A 22435-nucleotide genomic window follows, 5' to 3' on the forward strand; every position below is an offset into this window, starting at 1 on the left:
TTTATGCTAGAGGCAAGATTTTTAGGAAAGTAATATATTTTATTAGACTAACACACACAGAAAAACTGTTCTATGTTGGCATTTCCTATTGCTTGAAAGAAGTGTTAAATTCTCATGTTAGTCCTCTTTTTCTCCACCCAATTTTGCCTTTCAGTGAGTGCTCTAAAGCTACTTCCTTTATCAAAGGAAACATGCTACATAGCAAAAAATTTCAAAAGTATTTTTCTTGCATCCCTTAGACCCCTAAACGTGCACTTTGGAGAGAGAGAAACTACCACCAGCCTACCCTGTCTTCAGCATGGCTTTAGAAATGATAAATTTCTGGAATTTCCTATTGAACAGTTACAGAATTGTGCTCTAGAGTTTCAGGAAACAACTAGGCAGTAACAGCTCTGCAATAGGTTTCCCCAATACCTCAACTGGAAAAGCAAAATCTACAATTTCATCTGGCTTTACTGAAACATGCTGGAGTCAACTGAGTGTAAAATTTACCTAGATTTTTAAAATGAGAATTACTTTTCCCCTCACTTTAAATGTCAACTTTTTTTCAAATTAACATCTATCTCTCATTTTGTCTTTAGTAAGAATTCAATTTAGGCAGTAAGAAGAGAGAAACTTTTCCTAGATATGGGAGCTGCTTTATCATCCAGTGAAACATTTCTCAAGGCATACATAAAGAAAAAAGTGGAGGTGTTTCTGCCTAGCACAGAAACACTAAATACGATATTGCTTCCCTATTTTTGAAGATATGGAAAATGTCATCAAGAAAAAATGATTTTCCAGCTTCTGAGATGATCACATCTCAATGAGCATCAATGACAATCTGTTCACCAATAAAAAAAATTAAAAATGTTAGTGATTACAGAGGCATGCTTTTTCCTATAAAGCACAAAGGTTTATAAACTTCAATCTGTTTGAAAGTGTATTTCCTTTCAAATGAAGCTTCAATGCAGAAAAACTTATACAAACTATAATATAAATAATGAATTCCTTAAGTGCACTGAAGGGAGACTACCTTCTGTCCTTTGATAAATCAGTTAAAAACAAGAGTTTCCTTAAGTCATATGGCTGTCAGGTATACTTTAGTAAGTATCATGCTTTTTTTTATATTATCAATTACTTCTTTGCTTACACCAGGCAGAAATTAAATAAGTGAGGTGAAGAGTCAATACATTTTTTGAAAAAAATTGTACTTCTATTCCAGTATCCCTTGGTACACCTAACAATTCCAACCTTACTTTGATGGGCTTCACTTATGCTGCAATGAAGTGTTATAAAAGATGGGTCCCTGAGCTTCAGAGCCCTACAGTCAGGCTCATTGCTGTTCCACAAATCAAGCACTCCCTGCTGGCATTTGTCATGGTAATTCCTCTGTGCAGTCTGGCCACAGCAGTTTGCTCATCACTTGGAGATGCATTTATTTTTATTTAAAATGGGAGCAAACCACTTAATTAATCAACTAAAAACGTCTTTAGAGTAAAAGGATGAAAGCACTATACAGATCATGTCTTCATGGTAAGACCAACGGCCACACCTGGTTTTGAAACTCCCAAGCAAATGGCTGAGGCTTCTCTCTCAAGATGGGAGCTTACTAATGGATCTAAAGACAGTAAAGAAAATCATTTAGATAATAATAAAACAGTGTGTAAATTCTGGCTAAAGAGGTAACACAGTTCTAGCTGGCTTTTTATTTTTTCTTTTTTTTTTTTTTTTTTTTTTTTCTCTTCTTATGAAAGCACTGCCATAATTATTTAATATGTCAGTTTCTGTCAAACTGGATCATCTGGAAGGCTGAACTTTTAATAGCCAATATTTTATGTGCTTGCCAGTTGTTTCATGTTGACAGAAAAAAACATTTCCACAATCAAACTGCTATCATTGATTCTTCTCCTCCTTCATTTACTGCAATGATTGCAATGCCTGCAGCTGCCAATAGGCCTGCTGCAGACTGAATACCCATTTAACACTGGCAGTAAGCCAACTAGTAAATACAGTACCAGAAAATCCCTGGAAAGTGTGACTTCCCTTATTTGAATGTTGCTCTAGCCCTCTCTGCATGGAAAATACCTCCACAATCTCACTGTTCTCTCTGCAAAATCTTCTTTAAGGAAGTATGGTTTGTGTGGAGCCAGAGGATTGCCCCATTCCTCAAACCATACCCTAAACTCACCGCTCCTGCTGGTGCTGCCCCTCCCTCCCACTTGGCAGTCAGCTCACAAGCGCAGTGTAAGCCAGTAAAAGTGGTGGGGAAAGCTATCACCCCAGCTCCTGTTCTATAGTCTCTTCTCCAGTAGCCCAATCATCCAGAGGGGGCAGCTTCTATTGTATTTTTTTCTTCTCTCACTGTGGACTTAGGTGCTGTAGATGCCTTGGTGGGCAGTGCATTGCTCAGTCCTGGCAGGCTGGTGTAGAGAGTCCCAGAGGGAATCGAGTCTGGGAGTCTGACAGTGATGCTGAAGGAGGGGGAGGAAGAAGAGGCTAACCAGAGAGAGATGTGGTTCCTGTTGACTAAAGAGAGGAAAGGGAGAGGGCCTACAACATTTTGTAGGCAAGAATGTTCAGCCTCCTCAGCAGCAGCAACCACAAGACAGAACTGGGCATGGTTACCTCTGTGAAGGACTCCCCTTATTTAGAGATACTTTTCCTATAGCCCTGGATCTGGGCACTGCTAAGACACAGAAGCCATGCTGTTAGCACAGCTGTTTTCTGAAAGCACTATTATTGTTAAGGAGGACCAAAAGCACTGTTGCAAAAATTTACACTTCAAAGATGTGCTTACCAGCAGTTAGGAACACTGCCATAAATGTTCAGCAAGGCTAACTGATCATTTTTCCTATCTAGAGATGTCCCTGCCTGTACACTGTCTTGGAATTTCTCAACATCAGTGAATACATGGAGAAAGAGTTTGGAAAAGTTGAGTAAGCATCTAAAAGTAATTTTTAAGGCTTAAAAATTTTTGGTGATTCTTAGCTCTATGTAGCTCTAAAACAAAGATGAAATATCAAACAGAAACATAACATCTATATGATCTGTGGATTTTTCTTAAACGTGATTTGTAATATTTTAATATTTTCAGTATTACATGAAATGGCATAAATAGGCTTGATTGGTATATGACTTAATTTAATTGGTTAACCAAGACAAAACTGGAGTTTTGGAGGAGGGAACTGAGGTGGACGGGTAGGCTAATCTGGGTTGTCCTGCTGTCTCTCATGTTGCTTCCTGGATATTTCTTATGGTTCAGTAAAGAGATTTGCAGTTTAAAGTTAAGATTATAAGAATTACTTGGACACCTTTCCAAAGCAGTTGGAGATGTGTGAGTAAGAACAGGAGAACAATGACTAAATCTGGATAGCTCAAGGACTTGGATGCTGTTTTTGAGTCACCTTGTCGAGCCATTTTCCACACCTATTAACCTTCTCTCAGAATGGCTTAGTAGCAGCTAAGAGCCTGGGCATATTTAGGGGTTGTTTGAAAAAATTCTAGTGCTGCCAGAAATTACTGATTCCTCTTGCCTTCAATTCTGCCTACATGATATAGTAGGAAAAATAGTTAAGCCAAAAATAGAACATTTCTATGGGCAAAATTCAGCCTCCATGGCAACAGTTAGATCACACTTGGATCAATTTGCCATTCAACAAAACCTTTTGTTTATTTCATCGGAGTTTTTCTTTAACTGCAACCAGCTTGCATAGGTTTAAGTATTATTGCCATTCAGCAAGGTAGAGAAAAAAAATGTTACTTCATTTTACTACTGACACTAAACTGAGCTGCCCTAAGCTAGGAGAAGCCCTGAGCAGTAATTGAGAGAAGGCCTTAGTGCCAATGGATTTAAAAATGGTTAGAAATTCCCAGAGAATTATATATATATAAACTACATAAACACTACATAACTGCATCCATGGTTTTGTTCTAATTAAAATTATTATCAAATAAAAACTTATTCAACCAGTTCCACCTTCCTTTTTGCAGAAACAGAAGAGTCTCAAGTCTATATTCTTTTGCTTAGTGTCAGAAAAAAAGTGTCCTGGAAAACAAAAAGGCTGATGTTGCATCACATTCTTTAAGAAAAAGATGGTGCAATTAAAATATCAAAATGAAAACTTACCCCACACTGCCATGAAAACAGCAAAAAAGACAGTAGCTCCATTGTCAAAAAGGTGGGTTACCTGAGAGATATATTAAAAATGTGATCAATTTGTGATAAGCCTTTATTTTATATTTTTACCTACTAAAATTAATGTGATCATGAGTTTAGCTGGCCTGACAATTCTGAGTATCCTTCCCTTGACATGTGAAATCCACCTGCAAATGGACAGACTATTTGACAGCCTGGCCTGGGACTGACCCCTGCCAACACCAGATGTGAGCATCATTTCAGACCCAAAACATTAATTTTATGGAGCCATGTACAGAGGATGGACGAGGAGATAAAGGCTGATGTCAAGGACACCATAACACATAGCTCAAGGACACGACCTCTGAGACTGCTGAATCTCAAAGTGCAAATTCCATTCAAATATTTCGCAAACAAAACTAAGTATTGGTGAAAGATAGTGTTAATGTTGGCTGAACTTGATCTGTCCCTTTAAGACTTTATCTACCCAAGATCACTAAAGAAAAATGCAAAAGGCAAAATTCATGCTTTTACCAGGAAGCATCTGCATAGCCTAAAACATACCTTGGCATAAATGCAGCTGTCCGACAACCTCATGAAGGGGCAGTATTTATCACATATAGGACACATTATGATATCTGTAGCTTGGCAGACTTCTTTACTGGAAAAATAGAGAAGACAAAAATGAATAGCTTCATAGCTACAATAATCTGCACAACAATCTGGCTGGACTGATAGGCTTTGCCAATATTCAGTCACTTATTGAACAAAACTGGTCTGTAACCAAAGCCAAGACGTTCATAACTGCATGTGTATAATTAATATTTGTTGACTGTCTAAGACTACAGAGTTTACAGTCATAACTGCAGAGTGCAGACCTCCAGGGCCAACCTAGCAGTATCTCTTTACCATGTCCAGCTTCTCCTTGAGTCAGAGTGACATTTGGTAGGAAGGTGAGGATAACTTCAGACAAAGTTATTCTTGTGACTTAAGTGCACAAAAACTTAGAGATGCAGCATTCAGCAGAAGGTCCAGGGGTTTCCTCATCTGAGGAATGCCTTTGTGGTGGATCTTTAGGAAAGGGCTTATAGTGAGTGAAAATTCCCCACACTTATGCTGGGGGAATTAAAAAGTAATGAAAGGTTCTACTTTTTTCATGCTCTCTTCTGAGTTGCCAACACAATTAGCAACTGGAACTGGGAAAGAAGAATTTCCTTTCATCCTAATTCAGGAGCACAAAACATGGGAAGTTTGATACTGGGTATCTTACGACAACTAAGCAGTCTTTTCTTGACTGTTCATTCAACAGTTCAAAATGGAATATAGCTTGTGGGAAGATTTCTTAAATTATTCATAATAACCCACAGTTGTAATTTCTTTTAAAAAGTTCCCACATTACCTGACTTGGCAGTGGTTCAAAGTGGTGACTCCATACAAAAAGACAAACAATCCAATGAAGGCAGCTGGGAAGAGCATCCCTGTGTACCAGCCTAACCAGGCAAAGTACAGCCCAATTTTCTCACCAAAGTACCGTCTGTTTTAAAACACAACACAGCAAAGTTATCTGCTAATTAGAATAATCTACTTAATCTTGCTCACTAGTAGAAAAAAACCCCATTTCTATCATATCTAAAGAGTAGATTAAAGAGGAGAGAAGGCCTTCAACTAAGCTTCTAAATGCACGCTGAGAGAGCTGCCTCAGTAATGAACTTCAAACATTAATTTAAAAATTCAATAACCACAGTTTACAGTTAGATAAGTGGAGACCTCATGAAGGAAACAGTGAGTTAATTTTAGAAAGCTAGCTCTTTGTATTTGGGAAATTGATGGTCTGCTTTGATTTTGGCTGTTTGACTTTACTGTCCATATAATTGCATTGAAATAAATTTTATCCCTAAAGCTTGTATAACAGCAAAAATTATTTGAGCTCAAATTAGTTCTAAGAAATCAATTAGCCAGAGTTCAATTCTCCAATACAGTTTATTTTCATTTGATTATTTATTTTCTTCACTCAGTTCCTGGAAAACTAATTTCATGATTCTACTGCAGTAAAAAGTGAAGAGCAAGTAAGTTCCATCATCTTGCAATGGTTTGAAGAAAGTCTGAATTGATCATAGTTTATTAGATATATTGCTCAAAACCCAGCAGCAAAGTAGCCAGAAAGTTCCATTTTGCTACATATTCTTTAGCAATTTTCCTCCTCCCACACACAGATAAACTTTTATTTATGTGTTAGAGAAAAGCACACAAAAACCTGCTGAGCTCATCAGCAGAGGAGCAGACTCATGTATTGTCCTGTGCCTGATTTGTGCACAGTAGGCTGAGATTTTAGGGGATTATTTGCAAGACTGGTTTTAAAGAATGAGGCAAGATGATATGCTTGTGTTTCAGAAACTTTGCAGAAAACTTAAACTTGCATGTCCACTCAGGTTGAGAATAGCTGCTACTGGAAACCCAGTTTCACCCTAATGATGCAACTTCTGCTCTATCCAGAGAAAAAGCGCAGTGAGCCAGTGCTGCTGTCTCCTCCATGCTACCAGAAAACATCATTGGACAAACTTTCTCAGTGAGAATGGAAAGACCTAGGGCTGTCTCTAGCGCTGAGTGCACTGGAGGACACTTGATGTAGACTGCACAAAGGTAGCAGTTTTCAAGTCATTATTAAAAATTTCCAGTGTGAGAAATATCTCTCAGGCCTGAGCTCATGCTCAGCTGAAAGATATTGACCTGCAGTGACTATTTTCATTTGAGTTTACCAGCTCTGTATAAGAAGCCAAGTATTGTCATTTTGTTTTTATTTTTCTGTCATTCAACACAGACTCAAATTCACAGGCTAAAGAGATGGCAAGCTAACGTTAACATGCTCAGTTCTGGTAAGAGCAGCAGGTCTGATTGTAAAAAAACACACTGCAAACTACTTTTTAAGACCTGGCTTAAGAGTGCAAATGAAACCTTTGGCCTGAATTTTTTCCTCACACCTAGGATGTCAGTCTGTGCCTACACCTCCAAAAATGCAAACTCACATTTCAGCTTACTACCACTAAATACAGATGACCTATATTTCTACATGTGCGCAGTTCAAAGTAGTGAAGTCCACCTAACCTTCATCAAGCTTTATTTTTTACTTCATTCCCTACACTCAAGGATGAATGCTTCCTTGTTCCAGCCCTCTAGCTGACAAGCATTAATGGCAAAAATAGTATCCTATCCTGTTGAGCCCTTCAGTCTAGCAGTGCAAATCATAGTATTTTTTTGATCTAGAAATCTAACACCCTAATCCTAGATGAAGACCCAAGCAAAGTTCAGTGTGTGCGTAAAGAAGACTGTCCATGATGGGAAGCAACCCATCTCTGAAAAGTAAGGAAAAGGCATCTGAGAGGGGTTTTAAAAATAAATGAAGGATGTTGACATTACTTTGATACGTATTGGTTTAAATATGGAGAAACAGCCTCGATATTCCATTATTGCCCTTTGCAACTCAGCTGGTACTCCACAAGCACAGGCTGTACTACAGTAAATTGCATCAGGATCAACTTAATATATCATATCTTCTGGCCCCAAAGTTTGCATATTTCTCCTTTTAGTCTTGCTCAGATACCACTCAGTTAAATGCTATGGAAACAAACTATGCCAGTAAGAAGGTCTTTGGAGGCCTTCCTAGGTGCCATATTCAGAGCAGTTCCACATTTATTCCAATATGTAATTCAGCTAGTCTGGACCATCATGACCTCAGGAGATGGAAAACATGTAGAGATACCTTTGCCACTCCCTTCAATTTGCCCCAAATATTTGTCTGAAGAATGAATTTGTTTCTTTTCTTCTGTCACTATGTAAAGAACAGAAATTTCATATAGCTTGCCTCAGTGATGGCAGTTCTCTCTGAGCCAGGGCTCAGCATCATACACAAAGAATTCCAGAGGTTTTTTTTCCAGAATACATCACTGTGCATTACCTATACCTAAATTTCACCCATTATCATTCTGCTCATTTCAAGGCCTCTTTGAAATATTCCAGTGTTGATAACATCTTTGTGCTCTTCTTAACTTTGTTAATATATTATCCAATTTTTCAGATTATTAATATGGACAGAAAAAAGTCTTTTGAGTCTTTAATGGTTCTCCCACAGAAAATTTTCTCCACAGCTAACCTAAAAAGCAGAAACATAAAAACCCTCCAAGCACCTAATAGAATAATCCATCTCTCCTATCCTTATATATGCAGTACCATCAAAATAATAAAAAGGTAATTTCAGCTTCGCAGTTGTAAGCTAGCCTGTATACTATTCCTTCAATACCAGTTACCTTAATGGTGAACTGTATATTCCCTCAACACATTCCAGTGGTAGACCTATGACTTAATTGGGTCACAATTTCAATATCGATATTAATCAATAAGGCACATTTTTGAAAAATACTAAGCTACAAAGTCTAATTTCAGACTTATGAAATGTGATATTGGATTATCGTATGTTTAATAACCTTCATTATAGAATATTTTGCTTTCAGCATGCCTAGAAGGAAGCCATGGATCTAGAATATGGACAGATCAGGGCTCAAACCAAGAACCTATCTATTTTCATGAACTCTTTTGCAGGTAAAAATGAAATTCTGTACAGACCTTTCTACATCACAGAAACTAGAGCTTTCTAGCAGATGTTTTGGGCATATGAAGCTCTCATGTCAGAAGCAATGGGATGGGTAGGAAGGCTTGACAGGACACTGAAAGAGAGTAGTCAGCTTGCAGTCAAGACATTTAATGGAAATATGGAGCAAAATGCAGGTTACTCAGGCATCAGTTTTTGCTTCCAGGTTTATTTAGATAGCTTTACAATCACTTAAAAAACATAGTTTTCTCCCTGAATTTTAGTCCTGTGAATTACATGCACAAGCAGCAGCAGGAGCAATTTGTGCACAATCAAGAGGGAAGCAGCAATGCACAGAAGTGTGAAGGAGGTGATCCAAAGTCCTCAGGAATTACTGCAACTGTTTCTGCCTGAGCATATAAATAAAATGAGTCCTGTTTCTTTCCAACTATAATCAATTTAAGGGTCATAAATTATTCTTGTAAAGCTTCTTTGGACACTAAATTTCAAGAGATGTATAATTAAAGTCATGGTACCACATCTACTGACTAATAGGAGTGGCTTTGTAAATTATGCCAAGTCTGTACCATCATACTATCACATTTTCAAAGCAGAGTGGAAGCAGAATCATGCAATTTCCCTTGAATGACTTTTTCTCCTTTATTTTTAGTGACTAGTATCTCCATAACAGCCAGCTGATGAGATTAAATGATATCTGGGAGTTGCCAAACTGGCAGCACAAGAGATGGAAGCCTCATTTTAACATCTAAGGGGAAAAAAAAATAGCATAGAAGAATGAATATTTTCACTTATCATTGTGGTAGCTTGACTTTAAGGTAGAAATAGCACACCTATTAATGACATAATTGTACTATCTAGGTCTAATTTACTTCTTAGCCTTTCTAAATCATAATGTGAACTAGAAGCATAAGTTCTGGCCTGATGTGTGCAGAAGAATCGACATCCAACCACTCCTTTTGTACAGATGAAAACACTACACCCTTCAAGCACAATCCCACATAACTTTTGTTATGGGGGGGAAAAAGGTTTTCCTGCTGTAGAACTGGTCCTGAAAAATGCTTCTTTTTAAAGCGTGCCCACTGAGATACTTCCAAGTGAAATGAACAGCAAGTCTTGCTGGTGTCATCAGTTCTTCAAGGAAAAGTCTCCAGCTCAATAGATACGTGAACTGCTGAGAGTGGCAGTAGATGTGGAAGATTCATTCACAGATGCTGGATTACTCACATTTCCTCAGCTTCTCCCAAATCTTCGAATCCTCTGAAAAACTCAGCAGGAGCTGAGGAAATGTGAGTAAGCCAGCATCTGTGAAGTGAGAAGAAAAAGGCATCCCCTTCTCTTTTTTGTCACCTTTCTTCAGTGAATTTATCACGTCTGTGGAGGTGTTCCAGGCAGCAAATGGCAGGCTGGGCTGGGACTGCAGCTTTGAACCTTGCTGGTTTTGTGGCTTGTGACTCAGGCTGCTGCCAATGCTCAGGGAATCTCACTGCTCCCCCTGCCCCTCTCCTCTTTGGGTAAATGCTTGCTCTCGTCAACAGCAGGACACTCTTGACCTCATCTAGGGAGTCTGTAGCAATTGCCCTTTTTGTTTTTTTATTAGATTTTGAAAACTCTAGCTGATGAAAAAATAAAGCCTCTTAAAATATCTTAAACTTTAAACCCAGGCTATGCAAGAAGGCTGCTATCAAGGTCTAAAATAATCATAGCTCTAACATTTCCTATCCTGTTATCATTTATTCTCATGCTTAAAAAACTGTAAAAAAACTTTCAGATGCCTGATCATCAAATTAAGCCAAACACCAGGTATTGCCTCAAGAGCACTTTCACAAACAAGAAGGGATGATGAACAGTAGCCTTGACCACTATGGACAAATGATTATAAAACTCTATAGAGATAAGCTGTTTGTATTGTGATAATAATATCTTGTTGTATACTGGAAAATTGAAAGGAAAAAATTCTTCAGTAGAACTGTTGGCTCCACCAAAAATCAGCAATTTCTACGGTATAATTTGATAAAAATTCCATATTTCTATCCAGTGTATTAAAAAAAAAAAAAAAAAGCTTTTTGGATTAAATTATGAGTTCTAATAAATTATTTTGTAAAGCATTAAAAACATTACATGACTCAGCAAAACTTTTAATTGTATTTCTTGGTTAACTTTTTATCCATGGAAATGAAACTCTCTATTTTATGAAATGGATAGGTTTTATAAGCCCTTAGTGAGTAACTGTCTGTCTCCAGGGCTATGCTCTACAAACCTTTCATCTGGAAACAATTTTGAGAATAAATAAGAGCAAAAATTTCTATTAGTTACAGGACTTATGAAAGAGGAAATTAATAACCTGAACCAATTGCATGATGTGGATGACCCTTCCTGATGGCCAATGTATCTTCAGTGTTTCTGATACATCTGAAGACTTTATTAATAGGCTCTTGTAGCTCCATATTCTTCTCTTCAAGCAGAAAAACCCCATTACTGTCCAATAATAGTTCTGCCAACACAACCAATTAAAACTCTGGCTCTCTCTATATGCATAAGAAATATGTAATTCTCTATTAGTCAATGCCAGGCTATTTGCAAACAGAATTTAAAAGGACTGTAAGAACTTGGAATCACATCTCAGCTTTCTTGAGTGTTTTTTTTCTTTGCAGACTACTTTCAAGATGAATAAAAATCTGGACAGTGGTGATGTAGCTGGTCTGAGTTAAAGGACAGTGGTACAGAGGAGACTTCCACCATTAGTGTTGCTGAACACAGTAGCACACTCAGCAACTGTAAGCTCTGCTCTGTGCCATTTGTAAGCATCATGAAACTTCATTCAAAGCTCATTCTGTGATTGCTTTTTGGAAAAAGAAGATCTAGTTAGTGAGAGCCTATCTTTCACCAAAGCCATGCTCCAAGGAAGAAGAAGAACTCCTGTGGACTGATGTCTAATCATGTAAATCCAGACTCCACAGATTTCTCTCTTCCTTTTTTTCTCTCTTAAATAGCCTGTAAATACTTCATTACAAATTACAGGGTCAGGAAACTCTGGAAGGAAACTTCTTTTGCTTTCAGGTCCTTCTATAAACTCCACTATAAATATTTCTTTGGATGTAGTGTCACCATGAACAGAATGGTTTCCCATGACTTCAGTATCAGTTTTTAAAACCCACATGAATTAACTGAGCTTTTCATGGTTTTGTTAGAAGTGAAACAGCCTGTGCTCAAAGCGTCTATAATGTGACATAGAAAAAGCAGGTAATTCTTACCTTACAAGATCCAGTGGCTGGTATTTATACCACACTCCCCAGGAAGCCCAGCACTCATAGAGCAGGTGTCTGTGGTTTTCTGCTCCATGGGTTTTTATTGAATTCTTACTTCTGTAACTTCCCTAAAATACAAATCTGGACATTAATGAATAACAGCAGTAAAAAAGAATATTTAAGACATCTCCCTTATTAGTAGTATGGATAACACAAATTATGCAAACTCCATACTTATGCCCCAAAACCTAAATATGGCATTAAAAAAATACCAACTGATGTCACTAAGATTTGAGATTATTCTTCCTAAGAAATTTATAATAAATTATATTCATGCCATAGTCTAGAAATGCAAAGAAAATCTTTGGAGAATCTCAAAAAAAAAAAAAAAAAAAAACAAAACAAAACAAAAAAAAAAAACAACAAAAAACCAAAAAAAACCAAAAAACCTAACCCAGAGTTGAAACCCCAGTGATGGATTTCCTCTCTGAAAACATACTGATATATCAACTCAAACAATTTTTATAGAATAGATCCAGAACAACTCTCTTTACTCATCTCTTTTCGCAAGAAAACACCCCTAATTTTTTTCCCCAAGGAAAAAAAACATTGCTAAATGAAAGCATGTCAGAGGCAGACATTAATAAGATTGAGGATAAATAATTACACAATTAAGAATTAATTTGTGAGAAAAGTCTGTTCAAAAAGAAAAAGAAGTTGGCAAAATACCTCATGAAGAGGAAATGCAGCTTCATAGGAGCCGTTACTGAGCAATCGATTCAGACCTAAGAATTAAAAGTATTCAATTATTTACCAATAGGAGTGGAAAAATTGCTAAGTGAAAAGCAAAACACATTATCATAAACTGGCTAAATGAGGATTGAAGCCAACTGACAGTACATGATACACATAGAAAAACTGATCCTCTATAGATTTTGATAACTGAGATATAATACAAAGAAAAAGTTGTTCAAATATTAATCAGAATCTATAATTTATTTTGCTAGAGGCTTAAAGATTAATTTGCCAAATCCATCTTTAGTGTAATTTTGGTGAAATCAGAGACCTCACACCAGGTTTACAGTTTGATCTTATAAAATACAGTCTAACAAAGCTACATAGATGAAAGGCTGCATATCTTGGGAGCTAAAAACTTCAGGAAAGCTCTTGACCTTTTTGAATTGCAGACCACTACAGCAACAGAAACTCCTAATTTCCATAACATAACAACTTTCTAAAATGTGTTCAGCTTATGTCTTACGAAAGTTGCTGGACAGACAGAAACGAACAAGAAAAGCTGTAGCAGTACAAGACCAGAAAATAAACAGGAACCTGAACCAAAATCATTCCTATGTGGCACAAAAAAAGTAAGCAAACAACCCACTCACTCAGGCCTTGTTCCTCTTTAATGAGAGCCTCAAGAAATGTCTGCTGAGATGCTGGTGTTTTTCACTTGGAAAATCATCAAAATAGGACTGAACTGTTACCAGGCAATGCAAAACATAATATCCACACTAAGAACCTGGAGGTATTTCAACCCTATTGACCCAGAGGCATAGAGTCTTGATTCCTTTCCTAATTCACAGGGAACAGATGGCAGCAAGAACACAGCAATGAGAAGTATTAAGTCAACATGAATAACATTTTCAGTGGTAGCATCAGTATCTGCCTGGCAGAATATGCTTTCTTCCAGTGTCTCTGTCAATAAAATAAAACTTGTAAGGCTGAGATGGGCTTTGCTCTACCCAGTGATCAATGCAAGGCTGTGTTCTTTATAGGTATAGCACAGGTTGACACGTGAGGGAGATTGGGATCTTGAGGTAGGCAGGGACTGCTGGTGCTTGGGCTAGATGTAACATCAGCTTTGCTCAGGGCTATTGCTGAGCATATAAGCATCCCAGCAGCTGAGAAAGAAAGAAAAAACTGTAATTTGGAGACATTTCTCTTCCCCTTCAGGAAAGGTGAGTTTTAAACAGCAGGGAAATGAAATAGACTGCAGAGTTTTATGGAGATTGTCTCTACATTTGTCTCTACATTGTCTTTACACCTCTGTGTGGTACTCAAGCAATGTGTGCTCTGTATGACATAGCAGAAGGTGGCCACTGTTTCACGTTTTATCCCTCCTCTGTATCTGCCTGCTCTCCTGGACCTGCATGTGTGCCACTCTGAATTTCCACTCCACTCGCTAATTGAAAATGAAGTCTCAGTTATGCATAGTGTTCTTCGCACTGAGGACATCAATGGTGAACTCTCTTTTGACTTGCAGCAATAACAGAGATACAGAGCCTTCCATCTCCCTTAGGGATGAATAGGTATCCAGGGAGAAGCCCTGTAGCCTGAGATGAAGAGCAGGAAAAATCTTGCAACTCTTCCAAGCACATTTTTATGAAAGAATAAAGGTTTTCTTCTGCATGAGTCTCCGCTTCTCCACTGCTCGTAATCTCTTCATATTTTACATTTAAATCAGCCTCTTCCCTTGCAGAGATGATAAATCCCATGTGGTGGCATGTGCCTATGAAAGCTGACTGATATTACAGGGGATGACCAGGCAAAGCCCCTACAACAGCAGTGAGTGAAATGTAAACAGTCAAAAACGAAGTGACTAAAAAGGAAGGAAAAGAGTCTGTTATGAGGCCAGGCAGACTTCTCCTTTCTTTTTTTAAACACAAATTTAAAAGCCCATAGCTCAGTACTTACCAATTTTGTTCTTCCCTTCTTCATATTTCACTCTTTGTAAGATATGGTGTACAATTCTACTTCTTGTAGCATTATTGAAGAAAGTATCTTTGTTGTGTATTATGAAGCTACATGAAAATAAAAACCAAGGGCATCTCAGAAGTATGTAACAGCATGTTTAAGGCAAATATCTAGTTCCATTACTTTCTGTAGCATTCTAAAAATCAACAGTATGTAAGCAAGTGCAAAGAGAATTAAAGACACTTGATTAAGAGATGATTAGCCAGGTAGAGATGCTGTCAGTAACAGTATTCATTCTCTAACAAGGAATTACATGGAGTAGTCTCGACAAAGATAGAAGATACTAAAGGATTCATTATGATAAGCATCACTTTTAGATAATTCACTGAAAACTACAAAATTCTTGCACAAAAATTTGCAAAAGCATAGCTTTGTAAGTGCAGTAGTAGAATTTCACATCTGTTCCATGATTTTTTGTTATGCTTTACCATTAAGGGTCAGTTGGAAACATCTACTTGGTAGTAGACCATTCTTACTGAAAACTATTACTGAATACTATGTTAGAAATTCAAAGTATCATATACTCCTACATTTGGTCCTGAAAGCTAAAATACAGTAGAAAATTAGCTCTCAGAAGCCACTTATCAAGTTAAGTATGAATGCAGGTTCTATGTTCAATAGGTTAGACAGAATTGTGGTGAGTTTGAATAAATTTAAAAAAACAGAAGAAACCCTGTGGATAGGAGGCAATATTGATTTCCTCATCTGTGTTTTTGAAGAGCTGCAGAATTGAATAAACTGATAAAATGTTAAGGTCATAGAGGTGTCATAGAGACATGAGTCTGTAGAATACCACACTAGAGAAATATGACCTGAAATGAGATAATCTTAATCAGGACTTGGCGTGGGTTCACATCACCTCTTGTGCACAATGTGAGATTCACTGCTCAGTTTTCGCCTCAGGTAATTTTACCCAAACGAAAATTTGTTTTTTTCAGATTGAATCTTTACCCATGGGAAATAATACACAGCTTTGCACCTCCACAGTAATTTTGCAAAACAAGTAGTCCAGCTTCTGGACTTTGAGAACTTAATCCACTCCCCCTTTATTATCAAAATTCTCAGCTGGATTTTCAATACAATACAATGTGTACATAAGTTCCTTATGTTCTGCTTCAAAGACCAACAGCAAAAATAATTCCTAAGGTAGAGGTAGGTAAGACAAGTTGCTCCAAGAACACCAGAAGTAATGAAATCTGGTTTTCTATAAATTACTATCTCACATCTCCTTTGTCACTCCACCCCAGACACTCACAGGTCATTTCTGTGTCTACAATCTACTCACTGCTGTACTCAGTACTTCTGGCTTCCTCCCATTTCCCTGCTATTCCTGAAGTCCTACTCATGCCCTACAGTGCCTACCAAAAGTAATTTGTTTTATGCATATTGGCTGGCCACCACATGCATGCTGATTTACCAGTACCTAACAGCAAATGGAATTTGTGTCCACTGGCCACTGCCTTTTCTGTATAGGAACACTTTTGGACCATTTCAAGCTGCTATTACTCAAAAGGTATGTAAGACTGAGCTTATTTTTCAGATACAAAAAGATATGTGGATATAAAGATGGGTTTTTATCTCTACACCTGTATCAAATTCAGTTTAAAGTAATCAGTATGTAAAATAATAACTATTAAAATAATTTTGAGAAAAAAGAAATACTGTCATGCAAATCTTAATGTTGATAGAATTTATATTAAAAAAATCTAAATTCTGAAGCAGGTAGAACAGTGTTGTTTTCAGTTTTAGCTGGAACTCTGTATTAGGCTGTTATCATAGCAGCAGAAGCAAATTAAAAGGCAAGAGTAAAACAGGAAAAAACAATTAGAGATTTTTGCTCTTTATTTAATTTTCTTTTGCTGACTGACAATCCAAGACATCACCTCCCAGCACTAAATGTTAAAGAACTGTGAAGATAACTTCACAGATATCAAAACAGCACAGTAATTTTCATTCTAACACAGCTACAAGTTCTTGTAGGATTCAACTGCGAATTGAACCACCTTATCTGGGAAACCTGCAACATGGAACCAGATAACACCTTAATCTATTTTCCTTGTAATACAATGTTATTTTGCCCATCTGTTATCACAACTGTCTCAAACTGCAACTAAAGGTAGCCGTTTCAACATATTTTCAGAAGAACTTGTTCAATAGTTTGATTTGTATTTAAGCATTTCTATTTTCATGAGTCATGGACGCAAAAAGGCAAAAATCAAGGATTACACAAACTCTAAAAAACAAAGAAATATTCACTTGTTTAAAGAAACACTTTAGTCATTTGCATTCATTTGCCAACTTAGCAATTGTTAATTATAGCTTTTGATCTCACACAAGCAAGAAGAAATATCCAGATGCGTCGTAACGCAAATGTAGATACCTCAGTATAATAACTGCCATGAAGAACTCTGCCTATTCCAGAATAGCTGAAGCAGTCCTAAAACACCTGTGAGAATATGAGCTGCAGAGCTTCCACCCTGCCCAGTCTTGTGCCTATAAAAGGCATCTGAGGGCAGGAGAGGGAGAGGAGAGGAAGAACACATCATGATTAGAGTGGGCCAAAAACATGCCCTTGAGTGTTTTTCAAAGTTATTCACAAAGACATGGATGAAGAAGAGATGCTAGGGTTCAGCAAAGGTGAAAAAGGAGTGCCAAAATGAATCCTCTGGATGTTCCAGACCATCTCTAATAGTATCATTGTTTTGGGATAGAATTGCATATGGTAACATTTAAAAATAATCCTCACTTATTTTTGAACATAAAAATCATAGAGTTTTCAAAATTTTGCTTCACTCAAATACTCTGGGGTTTTTTTTTCTGTGAAATTGTCTGTAGAGTAGACCCAGAAGGAGCAGAATCACCATAATCAATGGGGCAGGGACCTCTGGCACAGGAAACAAAAAGAGGCAGACATGAGTGGAAGGCCTTGAAAGGTTGAAAATACCTGAGGTAGTTGCATCTGTGTTACAACATCCCAGCTAGACATTGACATAAATGAAGACAATGTCAGGGAGGTTTCAATTTATCTCAAAAGTCACAGGAGTTGTTCTTGTCAGGTAAGAATCAGGCAGCTCAGTGTAGGACCTACCCCTTTCAATCATTACCCCTTCTTCTCATGCTTCATGGACATTTCTTCCCCCCATATTTTTGTGTTTCAGTTTGTCTTATTTCTGAATGTGGGCGGTAAATCCATATTCACAGAATAACCATCAAAGCTATTCTATGTTCAACAGCATCCAATGAAGAATTCAGAGGAGAATGGTTTTCTCAGTCTGTGAAGAATCTCACACCTCAAATTTCAGTTCACAGGGGCAGGAGCTAATGACAATTTCAAACTAGGTACACATAAACATTTACCAGACATTACTGAGCTATAAACTGTATAAAGCAGAGGCTTTTTAGTGAGTTTTTTAACCCTTGTTGCTTTTAGGTGGAAGAATTTCCTCAGCCGTTCTGTTTCTGCTGCCCTTGTTAGATTGTCAACATGCACAAGGATTTAAATATGAATATTCATATATTAAATATTCATATTCTTATGAATATTCATAAGAGCAATACAGCTTGTTTTGAGGCTCAGTAAGGGTTGAGACTTTATTTATGAGACTCTTCACTGAAGGTTTTGATCATTTTGTCACCTCATTTGTAAGACAGAAAATAAGGATTAATACATTGTAAATTTTATTACCTTTGAAGTTAATGTATAAGTAGATAAAGTCAGTGATTTGTTCCACAACAGCTATTATCATTAACTTGGTCTTGTAAGTCTTATTTGTGTGAGCTGTCCTTACTCAAAAGGAAAATCCCAATGAAGACTATTGAGAGTACTTTTGGAAGGAAGGGTTCCAGAGCTGATCCTTAATTAAAGTCCCTTTCAAAAATGGCATTCTGGAAATAGTGCTCTTACATTCATGCTGTAAGAGACACGAAGAGTCAGTGAAGGTTAATTGCTTTGAAACTATATTTTTAGCCTTCTTAACTAAACTGTGAACTGGAATTTTCAAACTATCTTTCTGTGGATAGCAAACACAGCAAAGCTAACTGTTGTCTAAAAAAAGGCCTCAAATTAGTGCAAATTCAACCAAGAAAAAATTACCAACAAATTCCTGTTCATTCATTCTCTTTAGTAATTTTGCAGGTTGTACAAACACTTAAAGGGTAAATTTAGCTCTTGAATCTTTGAATACACATTTGAAAAAAAGTGGGTTTACTTTTCTTGCTTTATTTTACTTTATATATTTCGGGAATGTAAAAAGGCAGGAAAAAGCTATTTTTGGATTTAGTGGCAAGATAAACAAGCTGAAATCTCATGGTCTGGCGACAAAGGTATGAAGGGAGGATGGATGCAGGCACAGATTTGTGTGTGTCTTTGCACTGTGGGATCCACAGAAACTGAAACATTGACATCTGACACTTGCCATATCTAAAATTACCTTCTGCTGGAAGCACTGTGAACTAAGAGCACAGATGTTGTTGATACAGTGATGTCTATGTGAGTAGTGTTTTCTTTAGCACAGGGAAAATGCCCAAACTTCTGTACTCCCAGGCAAATCACTGAGCCAACAGCTAACGTGCTGTTGGCTGAGGTAATAGCAGGTTTTTAGCACATTTAACATGGAGAAAGTAAATCACCAACTGCAGTAGCAGCAAGAGTCTGGGTCTGCAGTATTCCCCTGTGAATAATACCACACATTTCTCTACTTTATTTGTTTGAAAATGGCTATATTATTAGCACTTGCTATTTTTCATTTTGCTTGACTTTTAAGGCTGCAGCTGGATGCCTTGTTTAGGTAAAAGAACATTTTTAATGGTTAGCAGGGAGTTTTCATATCATATGCCTAAAATGGGGTGAAGAATGTTGTAGTGGAGAATGTCTGTTTCCAATTTGGCACCACAGCCTCAAAACTGCCGAAGTAAAATAGAAAGTCATAAAAGTGCAGAATCTCTCCTCCACCTTCCTCTGCCCTTCCCCCAGATCAGTCTTCCCCCCAGATCATTTCTTAATTTAAATTGGTTAATTCAGAAATATTCAGCTGAGATAGAAGGAGCCTTTTGTATTTTTCAAGGATGTCCTGCTTCTTTCTATCTGTCAGGCAATTAAAACGTCCAGAATCAGAGGGAATTAAGAAAACCCATTGCAGGGCATATCTATGTTTGGTAGCACAGAGATTTCTTTGAGAGCAGGATTTACAGAACCATGAATCCCCATTTATAAAAAGCAATTTAAAAAGGTATAGTTATTATACTGTAGATGTATTTAAACACCAGAATGATCATCCTGGTTTAAAACAAGTAAGTGTCCATGCAACCCAGTGCCATGTCTCCAGTTGCAACAGCTCCCTGATCTAGCCAAGATTTCGGGGTGAGGAGGCTCAAGGAAACATGGGCACAGATCATCTTGGTAGAGATAGGGCTTGCTAAGATCAATCTGAATATCAGAAAAAGCTTGAAAAGTAGCTCCACCCTGAGAGGAAATAGCCATTTGACCCCTTTAAAGATGTAATTGAAATTCTAATGAATGAAAAGGAACTTTCCCATTGATTTCCTTAGCTTTGAGCTGGACCTTTAATTAATAGAAATGTAGACTCGCTATCTCTCCGTTTTTGTGAAAAAGGACTAATATGAAGGCACTAGTCCTTAAGACATGAATGAAGAAAACAATTTTTTCAAGATGAATCCAGAAGGAAAACTTTTCACCTTGCAGCTGAGATATGATAGAATACTCACTGATGGATCCTTTGTTGGCTGAATGGAGCTGTATAGCAGTCATTCTCCTCCAAATCTGGCAGGGTTTCCTTATCCAGTTTCATTGGCTTTCTGGGTAACCATCCTCGGAACCTGCTTATTTGTTTCTCGATCCTGCAGCACATGATAAGTACAAGCATTTATGATAATAGCATTTTTCTCTACATTATGAAGCACAGGTTGTCAAACCAGGACACTTAATATTTACAACTAGGAGAGGTGCAATGTCTTTTGACTTTTTTTGAGGCAGATCAAATTACATAGGCTGAACTTGGTTACTAATAACCAGCTTTCTGCAGAGGAGCCTTTATTTTGTCTCAACAGAAAAGCAATGCTGATGGTACATGCTGCCATAAATCTTATTAAGCCCAGTAACTGCATGTCTCTAAACCTTTATTTCTCAGATTTTCAGGTAGTTTAAAATTCAGGTTTAACCAATATTACATTTTGGTCATCTAAACATTAGAACAGTGGAGATTGTGACAAAGATTTTTGGCAGCTAACTCCCAGCAAGTTACATCCCATTGCTGCTCTCTGTATGGATTCTTACCTTGCAATTGATGCTATTAAAAAATAGGCTACTTCGTTCAACTGTAGTTTCTTGCAACACTACAACCTTCATGAAATCAGATCTCTGGGTATACAGGCTAAGAGGTGACTGCTATGCAGATTCTTACATTTGGAAGGTGAAAACAAACAATGACTGAGCTGGAGAAAGGGCAGATTTGACCACAGGTGGACTCATGCAAAGGTACATAGTGAAATTAAGGGAAGCATCAGAGCTCATTGGAGAAGACAATCTAAACCAAATTCAAATCCATACTAGAATGTTATAATGATATAAGAAAGCTATGTTTAGCACAGTGATCCCTACTCCAATCCTAACCACTGATCCCTGCAAAAATCGTGAACTATAAATTATGAGGTGTGCCCATACTTCAGTCACTAGTTGAATGCTGCCAGAAGTAGAGCTAAAGGACAAGACTTTACTTCCTTTAAACTTAGAGCTCAGTTCTGAAAGCAGCTCAGGGACTGGAAATACAGTTGGGAGGTTTGGTTGGTTGGTTGGGTGGTTTTTTTGTTTGTTTGTTTGTTTGTTTGTGTTGTTTTGTTTTGTTTTGTTTTGTTTTTTGTAGTTGTTGTTTTGTGGTTTTTTGGCAGAGCCAACATAAGAACTTTAAGACCAGCAAACCCTGGTACCTCTGCACAATCAGTTTTAGGGAGGAAAACCCATATCCAGGCAGCTGAATATACGGCAAAGTGATGTGAAAATGTTACATATTTTCATTTGAAATTCATATCGTTTTTCCTAGAATATTCAGCCTTCTTCCACCAGGTATTTTTATCTTGGATAAGGAAGATAATGCTCATTTTTAAACATGAGCACAGTTCAAAATTGTAAATAAATTAGCTGTACCTGTTTTGGCCCCATTTGGGCACTTCCAATCTGGAATAGCATGATGGGGCAAGGGGTGTTGGATGTGGCATATTTGTGCAAATTTATCATCAGGACTGTTCGGAAAAACTGGAATATGTGTCTAAACTTCATATAAGATTTACACGTAATTAATCACAACCTCTTCATGGACAGTGTTTGCACTGACCTAGCAATTTGGAGCCCAGGGAGAGATTGCAAATACCAGCGCTGAATGCGGGTGAGATGCCAGATACCAGGGCTCTAAAGGGCCTGACCAATTGTAACTCTCCAGCTGCAGCATCCAGCCTGACAGCCTTGAGGCAGTCTGTGTAGTCACTAATAGAAATGCCAAGGGAAAGTAAGTTCTCTGCTGGGGAAATCACTGTCTTTTGGCCTTTCTCTTTCCTCTGTAAATTCAGTATTTACTGAGTTACTGTATATTCAACAGGCTTGGTGTGTCTGGATATGGAAAAGGGAGGAGGAATTAGGAAGATCGTTTTGCTAAGTATCCTGTTCCATTCTTGTTAATTAAACTCTTTTGAATTCTCTAAAGT

The 22435-nt window shown here is 37.5% G+C and overlaps 1 protein-coding gene across 1 annotated transcript in view; it reads right to left on the bottom strand.

Annotated features, from left to right (window-relative positions):
- The window catches only part of ANO4 (anoctamin 4), a gene marked incomplete at its 5' end in the record, with an annotated part of 125766 nt that overhangs the window by 41580 nt on the left and 61751 nt on the right, over positions 1 to 22435 (bottom strand). Inside the window, 7 exons of the mRNA XM_083859803.1 lie at positions 4109 to 4169; positions 4682 to 4778; positions 5517 to 5651; positions 11972 to 12093; positions 12695 to 12750; positions 14663 to 14769; positions 20447 to 20578. Of these exons, the coding sequence (XP_083715929.1) occupies positions 4109 to 4169; positions 4682 to 4778; positions 5517 to 5651; positions 11972 to 12093; positions 12695 to 12750; positions 14663 to 14769; positions 20447 to 20578 (710 nt within the window). The remainder of the gene's footprint in view (positions 1 to 4108; positions 4170 to 4681; positions 4779 to 5516; positions 5652 to 11971; positions 12094 to 12694; positions 12751 to 14662; positions 14770 to 20446; positions 20579 to 22435) is intronic.

This window comes from Zosterops lateralis (genome assembly GCF_965231275.1).
Source record: "Zosterops lateralis genome assembly, chromosome: 4".
NCBI lineage: Eukaryota > Metazoa > Chordata > Aves > Passeriformes > Zosteropidae > Zosterops > Zosterops lateralis.